General features: G+C 35.4%; 1 protein-coding gene across 1 annotated transcript; it reads left to right on the top strand.

Moving 5' to 3' along the window:
* Positions 1-1,149: 1,149 nt before the first annotated feature.
* Positions 1,150-19,022, top strand: LOC132800552 (receptor-like protein 18). Its single transcript, XM_060814495.1, has 2 exons — positions 1,150-1,384; positions 18,433-19,022. Exons 1-2 carry the CDS (start codon positions 1,150-1,152, stop codon positions 19,020-19,022), a joined length of 825 nt encoding a protein of 274 aa, XP_060670478.1.
* Positions 19,023-21,107: the final 2,085 nt, after the last annotated feature.

Here is a 21,107-nt window from a genome sequence, read left to right as displayed (position 1 = left end):
AAACATCCATAGATCAATTGAGAATAAGGTACAAAACGAAGTAAGAAGGAAGATCACATTTTTTTTTTCTTTTTTTTTTTTTTTAATTGTACACTTCTTATAAATGGAAAATAAGGAGGAAGATCCCTTAACTTTATAATCACCTATTATGCTCAACACAAAGTAATATAAAAAATATTATTTTTATCAATTTAATTTTTTCACAATACATTTTTCTTCGCTTTTATACCATTTTTGTTCAAATATATTGATGATAACCATTTTAATTTTTTTGGATAGACATTTCAAAAGGAATGTTGAAAATTATTTGTTTAGGTAATAAAATTACATTTTTATACAAATGCATAAATAGTACAAAAATGCTAAGTTTAGTATTTAAACCTCTCAAATACTAGATTAGTGGTGCAATTACTCCACATTTAAGAAACTTTTCTAGCTTGCACTAAATATTAATCACTCCGTGAAATGTCATTATTAATGTAAGCTTGTTTTTCGGAATAAATTGCAAGAAAATTTGGAAGAATGAAGCTGGTGTTCAATATTTTCTACTAAACAAGTCATATGGACTTGCTAGTAACAATTTTTGTTATACTTTATTCCTAAATTTTTGGGATCTTTTAAAAATTTGCAATATTTAAATCTCCCAGATGCTTGGTTTATTGACCCAATTCTTCTAAATTTAGGGAACCTCTTTGGCTTGCATTATCTTGATGTTGAGTCTTGGAGTTCATATGTTGATAATCTTGGGTGGGTGACAAGTCTTGTCTCTTTAGAACATCTTGTGATGAAAGAGTTAATCTTTCAATGGTAGGATTAGACTGGATTAGGATACTAAAGAAACTCCCATCCTTAACTGAGCTGCGCCTCTCATTTCATAGCTTATCTGTTACCATTCCACCTCCTGCTTTTGTAGATGTTTCTTCACTTGTTTCCTTAGATCTTAGTTTTAACACCTTCAATCCAGAAATACCTGATTGACTTTTGGTTTTAGTGAGTTGCCTAATTTGTAGTTTTTATGTATTGCTGGTAATCATAACCTCACAGGAAGTTGCCATGAATTGTTGAGGGGAAGATGGGAAAAGATATATACATGTCCTTGATATTGCATCCAATAATCTACAAGGGAAACTTCCTACTTCCCTTGGAAACATGACATTACTTACTCGCTTAAATCTTCCTGAAAATCATGTTGAGGGTGAGATTCCAAACTCTATTGGAAAACTTTGCTACCTGATGCATTTTGATATATCAAGTAATAACGTGACTAGTACTTTATCCGAAATCCTTGAAGGAACAGATTGTCTTTCCAAGAAGCCACCACCTAGTCTACAGGATTTGGATTTGTCAAACAATAACCTGGTTGGTAAGTTACCAGAATGGCTAGGTTAGCCCAAGAATCTTGCTGAACTTTGTTTGCTCTATAGCTCTCCTCATGGTCCCATCCCAGCTTCTTTAGGTTTACTGAAAATTCTTTCCGAACTAAATGGAACTCTTCTAGAAAGTTTAGGACAACTTTCTGAGTTGATATTTTTTATGGCTCTTCCAATCATTTTATGGATATAGTCATTAATTTAGATTTTTCAAATGTCAGGCATCATCGATTCCATGCCCTACTGGTTTTAGGAACGTTCCTCCATCTTAATATTGTTGAATGTTTCCTATAATAATTAGAAGGTCACCTACTGAGTCCATTAAGCTTAGCTCCATTTGCAATGGTTGATTTCAGCTCAAACTTCTTCAATGGGTCCATTCCTATCCCAAATGACAACAATAAATTTCTTGATCTATCCAAAAATAAATTTTCTGGTACTATTCCGAAGAACATGAGTTATGATTTGTATGTCTTCTCTCTTTCTGACAACTATATGAATGGAGAAATCCCAGCTTCTATAGCAAATAATCATCATCTTTTAGTCATTGATCTTTTGAGTAACAACTTAACAGGAAATATTCCATCATGCATTGGAAATTGTTCTTTCTTGACAGTATTAGACCTCAATATGAACAATTTATCTTGTAAAATTCCTGAATCCTTGGGTCAATTAAGGGAGCTTCAAACCTTGCACCTAAGTGACAACAAGCTCTCTAGATATCTCCCAATATCTTACCTAAACTTATCTAGTTTGTAGACACTGGATCTTGGATATAACAGGATAATGGGTAGAATACCACCGTGGTTTTTGAAAGGTTTCAAAAGTCTAAGAATTCTTAGCTTGAGGTCTAATTCATTTTTAGGAGAACTTCCACCACTACTATCAAATTTAAGCTCATTACAAGTCTTGGACCTAGAGAATCAGTTGCAGTATTCTTGCTAGCTTTGGAGATTTCAAAGCTATGTCACAAGTCCAAAACATTAACCACATTATCTATTTTATAGGGCACTTGTGTCAGGACCCGTCTAAAATTGCTCACCGGAACCCTAGACAAGCTTTAATCCCAGGAAAATCCTACTGGACCCTCCAATGAAAAATTTGGCAGAACCTCCCCTAAGGGTTGGACTTACCACAAAATTTTCCTGCACGAAAAACACTTCTAGAAACATCCCCTTATCCTTCCACCTTACTACAATTTGTTTTCACAAATTTACAACACTCCAAAATGATAACAGGGAATTAGTAAGCAATTAAACAAATATCTATCCAATCCGTATACAGAGCATTATACAAATAAATATGAAATTAATACAATGATAGATGAAGCAATACAAGATAGAGAGGAAAAAGGGAGGAAATGCTTCTTGGACTTTCGGCAATGAACTGAGACGTTAGGTTCGCTTCGGATGATCAACGTCTCCCAACCTGGGTCTAGGGGAATGGAATTTAAAAACACGAGATGCTAATCATCTCAGTGAGTGACCCAATCTATTACACAATTATAATATTAATAATATAACAATAAAAGAAACTTAATTAATCAATACCAAACAATCAAATAAATAATTATAATAAATATTTGAAATAATGTTTTGTCTCAAAACTCCCACAAATCACTCTGTTAGAAATGTTCTCCTTTTTAAAACGTTTTACAAAACCCGCTATTTCTATGCCCCGAAAACCAAGGAAACAATTAGTCAACTAAATATCAAATAAAGTATAATAAATCAAGGATCCAAAATTTATAATGAAAATAAAATATAAATAGAAATAAAAATAATTTTGTAACAATTACTAAATAATTGATAAATGTCATAAACAAATAATACAAAAATATTAATGAAACTTACATTAAGACAATTCAGGAAATAATTAAAATAATTAGAATGAATTAATTAATTGAACAATTAAATAAAGGAATAATTAAACCAAATTAAAACCTCCATTTAAAATAAATGGTAAGAACATAGTATGATCTCTTTAAAATCATCAAATCAATGTAAATAGTAAAATCAAGATAAAATGCATTGTTAAAACATTAATATAAATAGGTAATTAAAAACATAATAAAATTCCATAAAATTTGTATTAAAATCTCCAATTGAAATAAATAATAAAAACAACATTAAATACATTCTAATTTAAATATAATTTCAAAATATATATTTTGAAAATCATGTTCCGAAAACCACTTGATGCATCCACTATATACCAGTGGCGCGAAGGGTACCCAGCGTCCCAAGCACCTCCAGATAGGAGGACGGTCGTGTGGCGTCCCACCGTGCCGCTGCTAATAGGCATCCCGGCCATGGAGGGGCGACTTACCCTCATCCGATGGCAACCATAGGACAACCCCATAAATCACTTGCGCTCGACTCACACCCACCTGTGCACTCACCACATCCACCTGCGCACTAATCACATCCATATACACAGAACACCAGTACATGTATGGTGCATTTAAAAACTCGTAAATCATAAATCAATATTTTTCAAAATCTCAAAATTTCATAAATATCATCGGATTTATTCCATCCAATTAAACCCATAATTTTCCACATTCTCTTTTAAATCATCATTATAAATCCATCAAGTTCAAATCTATCAATTTGAATATACAAATTTTTCAATGGCATACGGTCAAGCCATTAATATTTCAATGCATAAATATTTTTGAAACATAATAATTTAAATCCATATTTTTCTCAAATTCTCAAAAATCAATTTAAATCAATAATATGAAAACCATATAAATTCCATATATAATTAATTCATATAATTGTGCACAATAATTGAATAATAGCCATAGCAATAATTAAAATAAATCAAAACCACTATTTCTTTAAATTTCCAAATATATTCTTTTGGCACCAAAACATTTATTAAAAACATTATAAATTGGTAATACAATTCTAGATAGAAATTCTCATAATATCGAACACATAAACATATTTTCGAAATATTCAATTATGAAATATTCCAACAAATTAATTTAATAATTAATAATTTCAATTTCAATTTTATAAAATTCTTTGGATCAAAATATTTCTTAATATATAAATATTTTGATTCACCCAATTGAGGATCAAATTTTCAAATATAAATCTACTAAATATTTATCACATAAAATATCAATTTCAAATATTCAATTAATACAAATATTCACAAATTTTATTCCCGAAATTAATTTGAAGGTGGGTCACTCATCTCGAGCATGCAATCCAACCAAGATCCTCCATAGGATCAATTCTACGGCTCATACGTGCTTCTAAAACAACAACATTACACAGGGTCAAATAAATTAATATTTTATTCGGGTAAATAATACCCGGTACCGGGGGGTTTAACACAAACGGTGTTCAAAATTCGTAAATAAGGTATCAACGGAAAGCTAAGGGTACGAGGAATATGTGACCGATCTCCATTGGACTCCACTCGACCGGAGGTGGCCGGAAAGTGGACGGAAGCTTTCGGCCGAACTTTAATTTGTCGTGTCTCCCAAACGGCTGGGAATTGAGCTGAATGGACCTCAAAATCGAGCTTTGGAGGTCCAAAATAGGTGGAAAGGAGTATCAATTTGGCCGGGTGGTGGCCAGATTGCCGATGGAGCCAATCTTGCCGTCGCCGGCAACGAAGCTCGATCCGGCCGCATCCGGCGACGGTTGGCCGCCATTTTCCGGCTGCTAGCCGGAGTCTTCCCCCTCTTCCTCCCCATCAGGCCCATGTGGCTTCATATGATCGAAAAAAAAAAAAAAAAGAAACAGGGTGAAGCCGAGAGGGAGAAGGAAGGAAGAAGGAAGAAGGAAGAAGAAGAAGAAGAAGAAGAAGAAGAAAAGAAAATAAAAAGAAAAAGAAAGAAATTTTTGTGGGTGTTTCCCCACGTGAGGAAAAAAGAAATTTTTTTTTAAACAATAATAATATTAATAATATAGTTTTTAATATGGTTGACATGTGGCATCTCCTCATTGTGACACATGACACCCTTTATTAAGTCACAAGTGGCACACTATTCACATATTTAAAAATAATATTAAAATAATACTATATTTGAAAAACTTTATAGATCCATAACTTTTTCAACAAAATGTCCAAATCAGGTGTACCACTAGTCTACGGACTCGTATAGATGAATAATTCACATTTGTACATGAGTCAAAACTCATATCCCCAAAAATAAAAAGTCAATTGGCACCCTTGGATAATTTGGACCTCAACTTGTTTTACTCATAACTTTCAAACCGTAGCTCCATTTTCGACGTGCTATTAGTTTATGAACTCGTGCCAACATGTACTTCGTAACAGGACCTCTGTCAATGTGAAATTTCACCAGAAATAAAAAGTCAACATTTGACCCCTTCTCGGTCAATGACGGTCAAACCTGGTCAACCTCAGTCAAATTTGAGAAATTTTCGGTGTACTTCGGGACGAGGTGCTACAACTCGACCATTATCTCTTGTATGGGAGGGCTACTACAAAGAAAACTTTATTGTGAATTTGAAAGGATAGCTTTGAATATACACTAAGACCCTCTCCTTTTTAACCAGCCTAGATGTCAGGACCCGTCCAAGATTCCTCCCTGGAACCCTAGACAAGCCCTGATCCTAGGGAAATACCACCGAACCTTCCAACGGAAAATCCGGTAGCACCTACCCTAAGGGTAGGACTTACCACAAATTTCCTGCACTGAAAAACACACTTCTATATTCATCCCCTTATTCCTCCCACGATACTACAAATTGATTCCACAAATTTACAGTATTTCAAAGAATAACAGCAACTCAGTGCATAAATAACAACTACATGTCCAATACAGTATACAGAGCATTATACAAATAAATGTGGAATTTATACAATGACAGATAAGAAGTAATACAAGATGAAGAGGAAAAAGGGAAGAAATACTTCTTGGACTTTCGGCAACGAACTGAGATGTTGGGCTTGCCCCGGACGATCAACGTCTCCCAACCTGGACCTAGGGGAACGGAATTTAAAAACGTGAGATGCTAATCATCTCAGTGAGTGACCCTATCTACTGAACACCTTTAATATTTATAATATAACAAAGAAAGGAATTTAATTGATACCAACAATTAAATAAATAAATAATAAACATTTGAAGGTAATACTTTCTCTCAAAACCCTCACTATTCACTCCGTTGGAAATGTTCCCTTTTTAAAACATTTTCACAAAACCCGATACTCGTATTTCCCGAAAACCAAGGGATGAAATAATTTAATAAACAACAAATAAATAAATACCCCAAATATAAATAAAATGTAATAAATTATAATAATTAATTTTTGTACTCTTTGGGGTTTGAAATTTCTATCCGAAAAATTATACTTGACGCACCACACCATATACCAGTGATGCCCTCCGATACCCAGCGTCCCGAGCACGGACTGGCGGGGAGATTAAAGAGAGAAACTTGCAAACGGCATTTCGGCATCCCGACAGTACCGCTACTGAAACCGTCATCTCGGCCAAGGAGGGGGGCGGCTGATGGGCAATATATAAGACTTACTTGCCCACGATCCAATGGCAACTCACGGGAGACATAATACTTGCGCGCTAAACCACATATACAGCAGAACACCAATACTGTATGAGTGCGTCTAAAATAATTATTAAATTAATTATAACCATACCGTTTTTCCAAAATCACCGTGGGAAATATACCAATTTTCACATTTACCATCCCACATATTTTCCTTTAACATATCCAGTACGAAAATATCGATAACGATAAAACAATAATTTTTCTCGTAACACGAGGTTCAACAAATAATATACCACGGACATAATTATAAAAATTAAACCACCAAATTAAACAAATAATTTTCTTAAAATATTCAAACCAATTATGCCCAAAAATAATATAAAATCCAGACATAATTAATTATTGAAAATACTTGCTCATGTGTAATAAATACCATTTAATCACAATAAATTAATAATCGAAAAATCCTTAGTAACCAAAAATTCCATTTAGCATCAATGGGTAAATATATATACATAAAATAATATTTTTTCCCGATTATACTTAAAATACACCACATGAGCATAAATTCCAAATATCAAATTAACACAACATAAATATAATTGGTCGGAAAGTTTCGGCCAAGATTCAATTCCTCGTATCTCGCAAACTTGTAACACCTCATCCTAAATCGCACCGGAATCCGTGCACATTGATCGAGGTTGACCGTTGACCGAGCGGGTCAAAAGTTGACTTTTTGTTCCAGTTGAAATTTTGAGTTGACCAGGTACCGTGGTGAAGTGCATGATGCCCCTAGTTCGTAGACTAGTAGCACGTCGAAAACGGAGCTACGGTTTGAAAGTTATGGGCAAAACAAGTTGAGGTGCAAACTGTCCAGAAGGTGCCGGGAGTTGACTTTTTATCATTTTATAATTTTGTTTTGAATCTTGTATGGTTGTAAAGTACTCGTCAATACGAGTTCATAGACTAGCGGCACGCTTAAATCGGACATTTGGTTAAAAAGTTATGGACGTTTGAAGTTCGCCGGATACCATAATATTTTATTATATCTGGCTTAAGTGCACAGTGATGCCACGTGTCATCACCTGATTGGTCCACGTGGAATGAACAGTGTCACACAGTGGCTTTTATTTGACAAAAATCTCGGGGAAGAGAGAGAAAGAGAGAGAGAGAGAGAGACCGACTGGCCGCCGGAATTTTCAAATTTTCCGGCCGATTCTCGTTACACATGCCGGCCAGCAGGAAGCCTCTCCTCATTTCAGGCAAAACCCCAAAATTTCACGGCCGTTGGCCGTCGGACGCGCCCAGATCGAGGCGGCAATTTTTCCCTCCACCGCCGGCCACCGCCGTTTGACCCCTTTCCGGCCACACGCGCCAGCCACCCCTCACCACCTCCTCAAGTCCGGCCTACCCACCAAATTTCACGGCCATCGGACCTCCGACGCGCTGGGATCGGACCTTTTTCTGGCGAGGGTCCGGCCTCCGTTTGCCTTACCGCCGGTCCCATTGGATTCCTCTCCCCTCGATCTACAAATCTGCAAAAAATCTCAGCCAACGGCCACCGCACGCACCGCCGTCGGCGACGGTTGCCGGTGACCGCGGCGGCTTGCCGGAAGTTACTGTTCCGGCGAGTACCCAGTTGCACCACTGATCCCTCTCGACTGTGTTCGACCTCCTGAACCCGAATCCGGCATCCTTTTCGGCCAATTCGCGATGGTTTGGGAGAATTACGGAGTCAAAACCCGAAAGCTTTCCGGCGAGATTCCGACCACCTCGGGTCCGATCACCGGAAATTAAGACCGAATCCCTGATCCTCATCACTCGAGCTTCGATTCGGTATATAACTGGTAAATTTTAGATGTCGTTTGGTGTTCGCTCCCCGAGTACCCATTTGGGAGTTACCCGATTAAAATATTAATATTTGTGGTTTGGTGTATTGTGGATGTTTTAGGTGCACGTGCGAGTAGCGGAGTCGATCCTACGGAGGATCTTGATTGAGATACGTGCTTAAGGTGAGTGACCCACCTTCAAATTAATTTCGGGAATTAAATTTGTGATTATTATGTGTGATTTGAATATTTGGAATTTAAATTCTATGTGCCAAATATTTAATTGATTTATTGTGGAATTATTGGTGAATTTATTTTGATTAAAGAAAATATGCATTATATAAATTTATGCAAATGTGAAAATTATTTTATGGTATTGAGGATTGTGAAATTCTTGTGGTTTTAACATTAAATTGGGCATGATTTGATTTTCAAATATTTCAAGGAAAATATTTGTTTATGTTGGTGACTTCAATTTTTATAAAGTATGCCCATGGCATATTATGTGATTTAATTATTATATTTCAAGAATTATTTATGCTATTGGGAAAATGTGAATACTTAAATTGGTGGATTTGGGAGTTGGTGGATTTGAAAATCATGGGATTTATGATGCTGATTATAAAGAAATTGTGGAGAATTTCCGGATTTAATTGGATGGAATAAACCCGCTATGTTTATGGAAGATTTGAGATTTTGATATATAAATTAAATATGTGGATTTTATGATTTTTAGATGCACCATGCACGTACTGGTGTTCTGTTTATATGTGATATGGTTAGTGTGCACACGGATGTGATTAGCGCGCAGGTGGGTGTGAGTAGCGCGCAGGTGATTTTATGAGGTTGTCCTGTGGTTGCCATCGGATAAGGGTAGGCCGCCCCTCCATGGCCGGGACACCAGTTAGCAGCGGCACAGTGGGATGCCACGCGACCGTATGCCGGTTTCTTTCTATAACCTCCTGTCTGGCGGTACCTTGGGACGCTGGGTACTGTTGGCGCCACAGGTATATAGTGGGTGCATCAAGTGATTTCAGAATTGGGATTTTAAAATAAATATTTTGAAACTGTATTGGAATTAAAAATATAATTATTACCATTTCTGGTATTTATTTGATGTCTTGGTTTTCGGGGAATTCAAACAAAGGGTTTTGTAAAAAGGTTTTAAAAGGGAAACTTTTCCAACGGAGAGAATTGTAAGGGTTTTGAGAGAAATTATTATTTCCAAGTATATTATTTATCTACTTTATTGCCGTGGTATTATATTGTATAGTAAATAGGGTCACTCACTGAGATGATTAGCATCTCATATTTTCAAATTCCGTTCCTCTAGGTACCAGGTTGTCGGTGTTCATCCGGAGCGGACTTGATCTTCATCGCTGTCTTAGTTCGTGAAGTACCCTATTCTTCTTTTATTGCAGTTGTAATATTTCTTTCACTCTTGTTGTATTCTATACTTAGTAGTACTTCATGAAGCTCTGTATACTGTATGGGACACTTATGTATTTATCATGCACTGGATTACTGTTATTTATTTTTGGAGTGCTGAAATTTGTGGAATCAACTTGTAGTATTGTGGGAGGAATAAGGGGAACGTTATAGAAGTGTGTTTTCAGTGCAGGAATTTGTGGTAAGTCCATCCCTTAGGGGAGGTTCTGCCGGATTTTCCATAGGAGGGTCCGGTAGGGTTTCCCTAGGATCAGGGCTTGTCTAGGGTTCCGGTGAGGAATTTTGGACGGGTCTTGACAAAACCGCTTCGAATTTTGAAAATTGGAGGCCATATTTGAACTCAGAGGACCCAAAATAGGGGGAAAGGGGTGGCAATTTGGACTGGGCTGGCCGGAAACGGCGGAATCGCTGGAAAATTTCAACCCGCCGCCGCCGACTTCACCGGCCCGATCTGGGCGCGTCGCCGGCCGGCCGCCGCCAAATTTGGCTGGTGAGCTCGCCGGCGTGTGGTCTTGGACGGTGGCCGGTGCGTGTGGGCAATGGGTGGCCAGAATTGGTGAAGGTCGGTGGACCCGAGGGAGAGAAGAAAAGAAAAGAGAAGAAGAAGAAGAAGGAAGAAGAAGAACAGGCCCCGTGGCCTTTTTTCCCACGTGGGGGAAAAGAAGAAAGGGAAAAAAAAAGAAAAAAAGAAAAAAAAAGAAAAAGAAATAAAAGAAAATAAAATAATTTAATTAAATAATATTAAAAATAATATTATTATAACAAATAACAATAATAAAATAATATGGTATTAAGCATGGTTGACATGTGGCATCTCAACATGGTGACACATGGTCACATTTAATAAGTCACACGTGGCACATCGTTACACGTTTAAAAATAATATTAAAATAATACAATATTTGAAAAACTCTACAGGTCCACAACTTTCAAACCACATGTCCAAATCGGACATGCCGCTAGTCTACGGACTCGTATCGGCTAGTACTTCACAACCATGCATGAGTCAAAGCTCAACTTTGTATGAATAAAAAGTCAACTCCAGCACCCCTTGGACAGTTTGGACCTCAACTTGTTTTGCTCATAACTTTCAAACCGTAGCTCCGTTTTAAACGTGCTACTAGTCTACGAACTCGTGCCAACGTGTACTTCGTTACGGTGCCTCAGTCAACCTAGAATTCCAACCGGAACAATAAGTCAACTTTTGACCCCTTTTGGTCAACGATCAACGGTCAAAGTCAACGGTCAACGGTCAAAGTTGGAAAATTTCCGTTGTACTTTGGGACGGGGTGTTACACTAGACCTCTCAGGAAATAATTTGAGTGGCGATCTTCCTATTAAGATAACAAAATTGTTGGGTTTGGTGGTCTTGAACTTGTCTAGAAACCATATAAGTGGACACATTCCTAAGAGCATTTCAGAGTTGAAGCAATTGTTGTCGTTTGATCTCTCAAGCAATGAGTTTTCATGTACTATTCCTTAAAGTTTGGGATTGCTTTCATTTTCGGGGTATATGAATTTGTCAAACAATAACTTATATGGAAGGATTCCTTATTTGGATCATCTATCAACTTTTGATTCACCCTCTTTTACTAGAAACCTTGGCTTTTGTGAGACTCCACTTGCTGTAAAATGTCCAGGAGATGATGAAGAAGATTCAGATAAGGGTTGGACTACTCCCAAGGATAATAATGGTGGTGATAGTTTGTTGATAAGTGCTTTTATTTGAGCATTGGATTGGGATTTACAGTAGGAATTCTGGTTCCTTTTCTGATATTGGCTATGAGGAAATCCTGGAGCTATTTGGGTGTTGTGGATAAAATTCTAAAAAGAATACTATATTTATGATTGAAACATAGAACCATGCAAAAGAGGAATAAAGGGAAACAACAGTGAATATAGTTTTTTTCTTCCTTTTTTTGTCGTTTTACTTGTCAAGATTGTGATTTTTTTATTGATATTTTAGCTATATTTACTACTTGTTGAAATTGCTTTGTAAAGGAATCTAAAAATGAATGAATAAGATGGAAATGCATGGATGCCTTTAATCCGTATGAATGAGTTTTTTACTTTTCTGCATCTTGTTTTTTCTTTGTCTTGTTCTTTTGACTTAATATTTTTGTATGAAACTGTAAAAAAATCTAGAGCGAAGAACAAAAAGGAAGTTCAAATATTAGTTACAATTTTAGTAGTTTCAATGTAACATCCCATCTCGAAATACATCGGGAATTTTCTCAAGCTGGCCGTTGTTGATCGAGAAATGTCAAGCCGGTGGAAAACCCGGCCAGTAACCGGAAGGACAAGGCCGAACGTTGCCGGATGCATGGGGATTGGCCCTTCATCGTCGGCAATGGCAAGTTGGTTTTCTGGTGATCCAGCCATCACCTGGCCAAATTTGTCAGGACCCATCCAGAATTCCTCCCCGGAACCCTAGACAAGCCCTGATCCCAGGGAAATACCACCGAACCTTCCAACGGAAAATCTGACAGCACCTCCCCTAAGGGTAGGACATACCAAAACTTTCCTGCACTGAAACACACTTCTAAAAACATCCCCTTATTCCTCCCACAATACTACAAATTGATTGCACAAATTTACAGCACTTCAAAGAGTAACAATAATCCAGTGCATCTATGATAATTACATGTCCAATACAGTGTACAGAGCATTATACAATAAATGTGGAATTTATATGATGACAGATAAAGAAGTAATACAAGATGAAGAGGAAAAAGAGAGAAAATACTTCTTGGACTTTCAGCGATGAACTGAGACGTTGGGCTCGCTCCGGACGATCAACGTCTCCCAACCTGGACCTAGGAGAACAGAATTTAAAAACGTGAGATGCTAATCATCTCAGTGAGTGACCCTATCTACTGAACACTTTTAACATTAATAATATAGAAAATAAAGGAATTTAATTAATACCATAATTAAATAAATAAATAATAATAAACAATTGAAAGTAATAATTTCACTCAAAACTCTCACTATTCACTCCGTTGGAAATTTCCCCTTTTAAAACATTTTCACAAAACCTGATATTCGTACTTCCCGAAAACCAAGGGATCAATCAATTTAATAAACAATAGATAAATACCCCAAATATAAATAAAATGTTATAAAATATAATAGATAATTTTTGAACACTTTGGGGTTTGAAATTTCTTTATCTGAAAATTTATACTTGACGCACCACACCATATACCAGTGATGCCCTCCGATACCCAGCGTCCCGAGCACCGACTGGCGGGAGATTAAAGAGAGAAACTTGCATACGGCACTTCGGCGTCCCGATAGTACCGCTGCTGAAACCGTCATCCCGGCCAAGGAGGGGGGCGGCTGATGCGCAATATATAAGACTTGCCTGCCCTCGGTCCAATGGCAACTCACGGGAGACATAATACTTGCGCGCTAACCACATATACACCGGAACACCAATATTGTATGAGTGCGTTTAAAATAATTATTAAATTAATTATTACCATACCGATTTTCCAAAAATCACCGTGGAAAATATACCAGTTTTCAAATTTACCATCCCACATATTTTCCTTTAACATACCCAGTACGAAACTATCAATAACAATATAAAAACAATTTTTTCTCATAACACGAGGTTCAACAAATAATATTCTACGGGCATAATTATAAAATTTAAACCACCAATTAAACCAATTATGCCCAAAAATAATATTAGAAACCCAAATACAATTAATTAATGAAAATACTTTGCTCATGTATAATAAATACAATTAAATCGTATTAAAATAATAATCAGGAATTTCATAATGACTCAAAATTCCGTTTAGCATCAATGGGTAAATATATATATATATATAAAATAATATTTTCCCCGATTATATTTAAATTCCACCACATGAGCATAATTTCCAAATATCAATTTAACACCACATAAATATAATTAATCACCCCAAAATATTTTTAAAGGTGGGTCACTCACTTGGAGCACGCAATTAACCTAAGATCCTCCATGGGATCAATTCCACGACTCACCCGTGCTCCTAGAACACAATTCACACACAGTCAAATAAATTAATATTTTATTCGGGCAAATAATACCGGGTATCCGGGGGGTCTAACACAAACGTTAACCAAAATTGACAAATTATATGTCTATGGAAAGCTTGTGAGATGAGGATCACATTACTGACCTCCATTGAGCTCAATTCGACCGGCGGTGGCTGGAATTTGGCCGGAAAGCTTCGGCCGGTCTTGATCTCCTCGTATCTCATGAACCACTTTGAATTTAAATGATTGGAGACCATAATTGAACTCAGAGGACCCAAAATAGGGGAAAAGGGGTGGCAATTTGGACTGGGCTGGCCGGAAATGGCGGAATCGCTGGAAAATTTAAACTCGCCGCCGCCGGCCGGCCGGTGGCAAAATTTGGCTGGTGAGCTCGCCGGCGTGTGGTCTTGGATGGTGGCCAGCGCGTGTGGCTTGTGGTGGCCGGAGAAAGATGAACACGGGAGAGAGAGATGTATCGGCGGGAGGGAGAAAAATGAAGGAAGAAGGAAGAAGGAAGAAGAAGGAGGAACAAGAAGAAGAAGAGGCTCGGGTGTTTTTCCCACGTGGGGAAAAAGAAAAAAAAGAAAAAAGAAAAGAAAAAGAAAGAAAAAGAAATAAAACTAAAATAATTAAATAATATTAAAAATAATATTATTATATAAAACAACAATAATAAAATAATATAGTATTAAGCATGGTTGACATGTGGCATCTCAACATGGTGACACATGGTCATATTTATTAAGTCACACGTGGCACATTGTTACACGTTTAAAAATAATATTAAAATAATACAGTATTTAAAAAACTCTATAGGTCCATAACTTTCAAACCACATGTCCAAATCGGACGTGCCGCTAGTCTAAGGACTCATATCGATGAGTACTTCACAACCATGCATGATTCAAAGCTCAACTTTGCATGAATAAAAAGTCAACTCTGGCATCCCTTGGACAGTTTGGACCTCAACTTGTTTTGCTCATATCTTTCAAACCGTAGCTCCGTTTTCAATGTGCTACTAGTCTATGAACTCGTGCCAACGTGTACTTCGTAACGGTACCTCAGTCAACGGTCAACGGTCAAAGTCAACGGTCAACGGACAACCTTGGTCAAAGTTGGAAAATTTCCGTTGTACTTTGGGACGGGGTGTTACAAAATTGATACTCCTTTGTACTATTTTCGAACCTTCTGAGCTCAATTTTGAGATCCATTTAGCTCAATTCCTTATTGTTTGAGAGATATGAGAAGTTAAAATTTGATCGAATCTTTCCGTCCATTTTTCGGTAATCGCCAGTCGATTTGAGTCCAATGGAATTCGATAACATATTTCTTGTCTCTTTAGCTTCTTATAGGTACCTCATTTGTGAATTATGATGGAGCATTTTGAAAGATGCCATTTTAACATAAAATATTATTTTAATGTGGCAGTCTGAAAAAATGTATATGTGTAGCATATAAATAATGATTTATTGTAAAAATGCCAGATGCATGTTGAATTGAATAAGTATGGATTTGAAATAATATTTTCGAAAGTTTAGGAAGTTGTAGTTTTAAGCCGCTATTAAATTATTATTAATTTTATTGTGAGATTGTGGTATCTGTTAGAATATATTTTTTTATACTTATTTATATGTGAAGTTGTGAAATTATATGTGGATTAAATGATATTTGTTGTGAATTGATCTAAAAGTTAAGGAATTAATTGTGTTAAACTACCGTGATAACAAAAATATATTATGTGATTTAAATTATGTAAGAATTTTTATATTGTTTTGGTAAAAGTTGATTTCATGGATTTGAAGAAAAATATTTATTTAAAATTTAGTATTTCCAAAAAATATATTTATAAATTAATTAATTAATTAATTAAATTATTATTCATAAATTTGATTTTATCTTATTTTATCGAAACTTATTATTTTAATAATACTATAAAAAATTTATAGTTTTTAGATGCATCATACACGTACCGGTGTTCTATAGTTATGGATGTGATTAGCGCACAGGTGGATGTGGATGTAATTAGCGCGTAGATTATAATGTCTCCCGTGAGTTGCCATCGGACCGAGGGCAGGCAAGTTTGATATTGGCCATAGCCGTCCCCGTCCATGGCCGGGATGACGGTAAGCAACAATGCGGTGGGACACCACAAGAAGAGCTAGCCTCATCACTATGTTGCCTACGAGTCCAAGGGACTGGACAGCCAATCTAGGCAACCATCTTGGACTGTATTGGTAGCAGTGTACTGGCGACAGCTGGAATCATGGATTGCTCAACATGTTGGAGGCTATTGTTTGTACCCCTGATACGAGTGTATATTTGATAATATTTTTTTGAATTTTAAATTATTATTTGATCTCATATTATTCTATCTATTCATAACCTGATTTTTTAGCATTATACTTAATTCCTTTTATTGTCATTACTATTATTAATATTATTCTCATTATTAATATTACAATTATTATTTATCAGAATTATGTTTACAATTATTTTCATTATTACTAATATTATCATCATCATTATGATTATTATTATTATTTTTATTATTATTCCCATTATTTATTTTTATTTTTATTATTTTTATTATTTCTATTATTATTATTAGCATATGATATATCCGGAAAAGTATCACAGCCTACGGACAAGAAAGATAGCCATTGGGTAAGTATAATAGTCCTTGGACAAGTGGTAGCCTTTGGGCAGGTGAGATAGTCCTTGGGATAGCTATGATTATGTGATAGTTCTTGGACAAGTGATTACCTTCGAGTAAATATGACAGATGATATTAGTACTATTTTTATCATGAAAACGATTGCTATTATTATTATTGTTGTTGATGTGATGATTGTTTTACTTCTTATATTACGCATCAGTATATTTTGTAACATAATATTTGAAATGTACAGCAATCAGTGGGTGGTGTGGGCGGACGTGAATGATTAAAGGTATAATTGGTTGTTTATTTAGTTGATTATTCCTATTGCATATATATACGTATGTGTTTTATATAAATTGTTATCGAAGTGTTGCCACTGTAGAAATTATAGTAGTAAGGTGAGATGGATAAGGTGGTACCATATAGGAGTGTAACTTTGTGCAGGTAAATTTTGTGGTAAGTCATTCTCTTTGGGGAAATACTGTCGGATTTTCCATTGGAAGGTTCAGTGGTGTTTCCCTGGGATCAAGGCTTGTCCAGGATTCCGATGAGGGATCTTGGATGGGTCCCGACATTCAAATAGTGATGGCAAGCAATTAGAAATGTTTTTTTAGGTTTTCCTTTTCTCGGCCAAGAGATCATCATCTGGTTGGGCCAGCACAAAGTCTCCTACACTAAAGCAATTAAAACATGAAGAAAGGCCAGCACAGAGTGTCCTACACTAAAGCAATTAAAACTGTGAAAAATTGCCGCTTGTTTTCCATTAAACACAGGGCAAGGAAAGAATTGAAGAAAACAAGTTAAGCAAGGTTCTATTACAATTACTGAATCCAACCCGGGTAGTTGTGTTATGCCTAGCATTTCAAATGGAAACCATAATAATTGTATTATGCCTAAGAAGCTTTTCATTAGGATTTTTTAATTAGTGTAAAACTTTGGATAAATCACCTTTTAAACTCATAAAGCTTGAGTTAAGTCTCTATTTAGACCATCTTTTTAGTTGCTCAAAAACTTTATTAACGGTCAAAACTCACTTGGAATCGGTTATGAGCTAGCATACTGCTACATTTTAGAAAGTACATAATTTTAGATATCATATGTACACAGCAAACTTATTATGTTATCTTTTCTGAAGTTCTATGTCTTCTTTTCTATTAATTTTATGAGTAACACATCTCACATACAGTAAAACCCAATTTCTTTAGTACAATGGATAATATTACTATGCAAAGACTAATATGACGATCAAAGCTCATGTGGTTCAACAAAAATAAAAAATTCAGATAATTAATGTTATAGTACATAGATTTTCAGCAACTACATAATCATGACTTTCTCTGTAGCTTCCTTCACTGACTTACAAAAAGGAGTCGCTTACTTGAAAAGCCACAAATAAGTCCTCACTTCCCCATTGATTTCATCTTTTATAGTTCTCAATCTTTTTGTTGGTTAATAGGTGTTCTTTATCTTTTTCCCAGCTTTTATTTTTAGTAACTCTTTATATGATCTTATAATATGAAATAAAAGTTTCTTCTTCCTCTTTACCAAAAGCCAGTTTATATTGAAATTTCATCAATACTTTCTGGCAGAAAAGGTTGGACCTTTGATGGAAAGGATTATGAGGTTATTGATTTTCTGCTTTACAGTAACAAGACATTTTCTTTCTAAAACTTATGCACAGTTGATGAATTGCTTGGACTCAAATAGAGAGGCTCTTATAAACTTCAAGAATGGTCTTCATGATCCTGAAAATAGGCTTTTTTCTTGGAAAGGAAGCCACTATTGTCAATGGTGGGGAATAAGTCGTGATAGCAATACAGGAGTTGTTATTGCAGTTGATCTCCATGACCCACATCTGCAATCTCATGATTCTTGTAGCAAGTATGGATTCTTTAATCTCAGTGCCCAAATCAGGCCTTCATTAACAAAGCTCAAATCATTGAAACATTTGGACTTGAGCTTGAACACATTCCCCAGCATCCCAATTCCTGATTTCTTTGAATATTTGGAGAATCTGCAATATCTAAACATCTCAAATGTTGTATTCATTGGTGTGATTCCTCCAAGTTTCGGAACTCCAAGTTTAGGAAAAATATCAAATTTGAAGTATCTCGATCTGAATATTGATAGGAGTTTGGTTGTTGATGACGTGAAATGGATTTTGGTCTTGTCTCTTTAAGGTAACTTGTTATGAATGGAGTTGATCGATCAATGGTGGAGGGTTTAGAGTTGATTGGGATTGTTAACAAGCTTCCATGGTTAATTGAGTTGCAGTATTCTTTTTTTTACGTAGCTTGTCTAGACTCATTCTGTAACAGCCCAGACCATCTGCATGAGATATTATTCGCTTTGAGTTCAGCTCGTATGGTTTTGTCAAAATACGTCTTAAGGAAAAGGTATCCACACTCTCTTATAAGGCATGCTTCGTTCCCCTTTCCAATCGATGTGGGACTTCACACATTCCATCTCTTACCTGTTGAAAGTCAACACCAGTATCAAATCTCTTCACCTTTACTTGTTGATGGGCTTTCTTTTTTGTTTTTGCTTTTTTTTTTCATTTATTTATTTCCTTCTGTTGTAATCATCTTCAAATAAAGAATCTTACAAAATAGCTTCGCATCATGTGTATTTTTTTACGTTCAGCAAAGGAAAAATAAAAGTACATATAAATATTTTGACACAATAAACAGTTGGATACAAGGTTTTAAATGGTAAAGTTTAATAAATATAACAGGAAGACCTTTTTTGAGATTTGAAACAGGGGAATGAATACTGGATTAAATTTTCTATTTTTTAAAAGAAGCTTAATGAGTATAAGCTACCATTTACATTTTAAATACAACTTTGTCGAAAAAAGTATTGCCTTTTTTTTTTTTCCTTCAGATAGTAGCAGTACAATTTGTCACCCAATTAGCTAACGCCAACGAATATTGGGATAATAGTTTATGACAAGAGAGTTTATTTATTAGCCAGATAATAAATGCTTACACGAATATTGGGATTTAGAATGAAAATTTGACGGTAATTTTGAATATCAGCATATATATGGTTCACAAACGACATATAAATTCCATCTATTCTCCAAGTATAAACTTATATATCTACATTATTATATGCAATTCTGCCCCGAAAGTCACTAAATGAGCTCATTGTTCTGATCTTTCCCTATGCTCTTCTTTCTAATAATTTCCAATAGCCCTCTTGTGTATGAAAGTAAAACCGTCTTTTTCACGTGAATGCATTATATATTTTAATTCAATAAATGGTTTGTGACTTACATATTTAACGGTCTTCCCCTAGATGCCATTCTCATAGGCATTTTCCCTCCCTCAAACTAGGCTTTTTGACAATGCATTTCTTATTGATAAATTTAGTGGGTGTTTATAATCCAACTTAATCAATTTGTTTCCAAGTATGTGATAGCCATTAATTTATATATATAAAAAAAAAAATGTATATGATAGCCATTAGATCGTGGTCTATTAAATAGATTTTGAAAATTGAATGCTAACTTGATTATGTAATAATAGTGAGGAAATGTATCTAATATTGTGAAAGACAAAAATAAAATGTAATTATTGAAATTGAATTTATTACAAATGAATAAAACAAAGTACATATACTTAAAATAAAATAAAATAAAATAAATATAAAAAAAGGCAAAAACTCCCCCCCTGATTTTGTCTCTTTCTTCACCTTCTCTCTTCCACCTCCATCTATCTACTTACTTCCTGTTTCCATTTTTCTCTCTATTTTCTACCCCCATTTCTATACTTTCAGGATTGTTTCTTTTTGCCTACTTTTATCCACTCCACCCTCTCTTTACCTTTTTTCCCACAACATTTTCCCTGTCTACATTTTATCTCCAATCTCTCTTTTAATTTATCTCTTATTTACATTTCTTTCAACTTATCTTACACCTTGTCGCCACTTTCTTCTTCCAAAAACTATCTCTCACTTTTCACAACTTTCTCCATGAATCTCTAATCTCAATGGTATTTTTTAAACTTTCTATCTCTACTTTCTTACCCTACACTTTTTATACTACCTTCTCTTTCTAATTACTCTAACTCTTTATTCTAGCTGCTTTCTCCATTTGGTTATTGCCACAAAAGTAAACCATTTATTCCACAAGCTATCAATGCCTTATTGTAAGATCCTATTTTATGTCCTTAATTATATAAATTACTTTTAAGTATTTCATCCATTAGGAGTATGAATTCGTTTGCATAATTTTTTGTAAGCTAATTTTTTTTTCTAATAT

This window comes from Ziziphus jujuba, chromosome 2, assembly GCF_031755915.1.
Source record: "Ziziphus jujuba cultivar Dongzao chromosome 2, ASM3175591v1".
Taxonomy (NCBI): domain Eukaryota; kingdom Viridiplantae; phylum Streptophyta; class Magnoliopsida; order Rosales; family Rhamnaceae; genus Ziziphus; species Ziziphus jujuba.
This window is presented reverse-complemented; position numbering and strand designations above follow the sequence as displayed.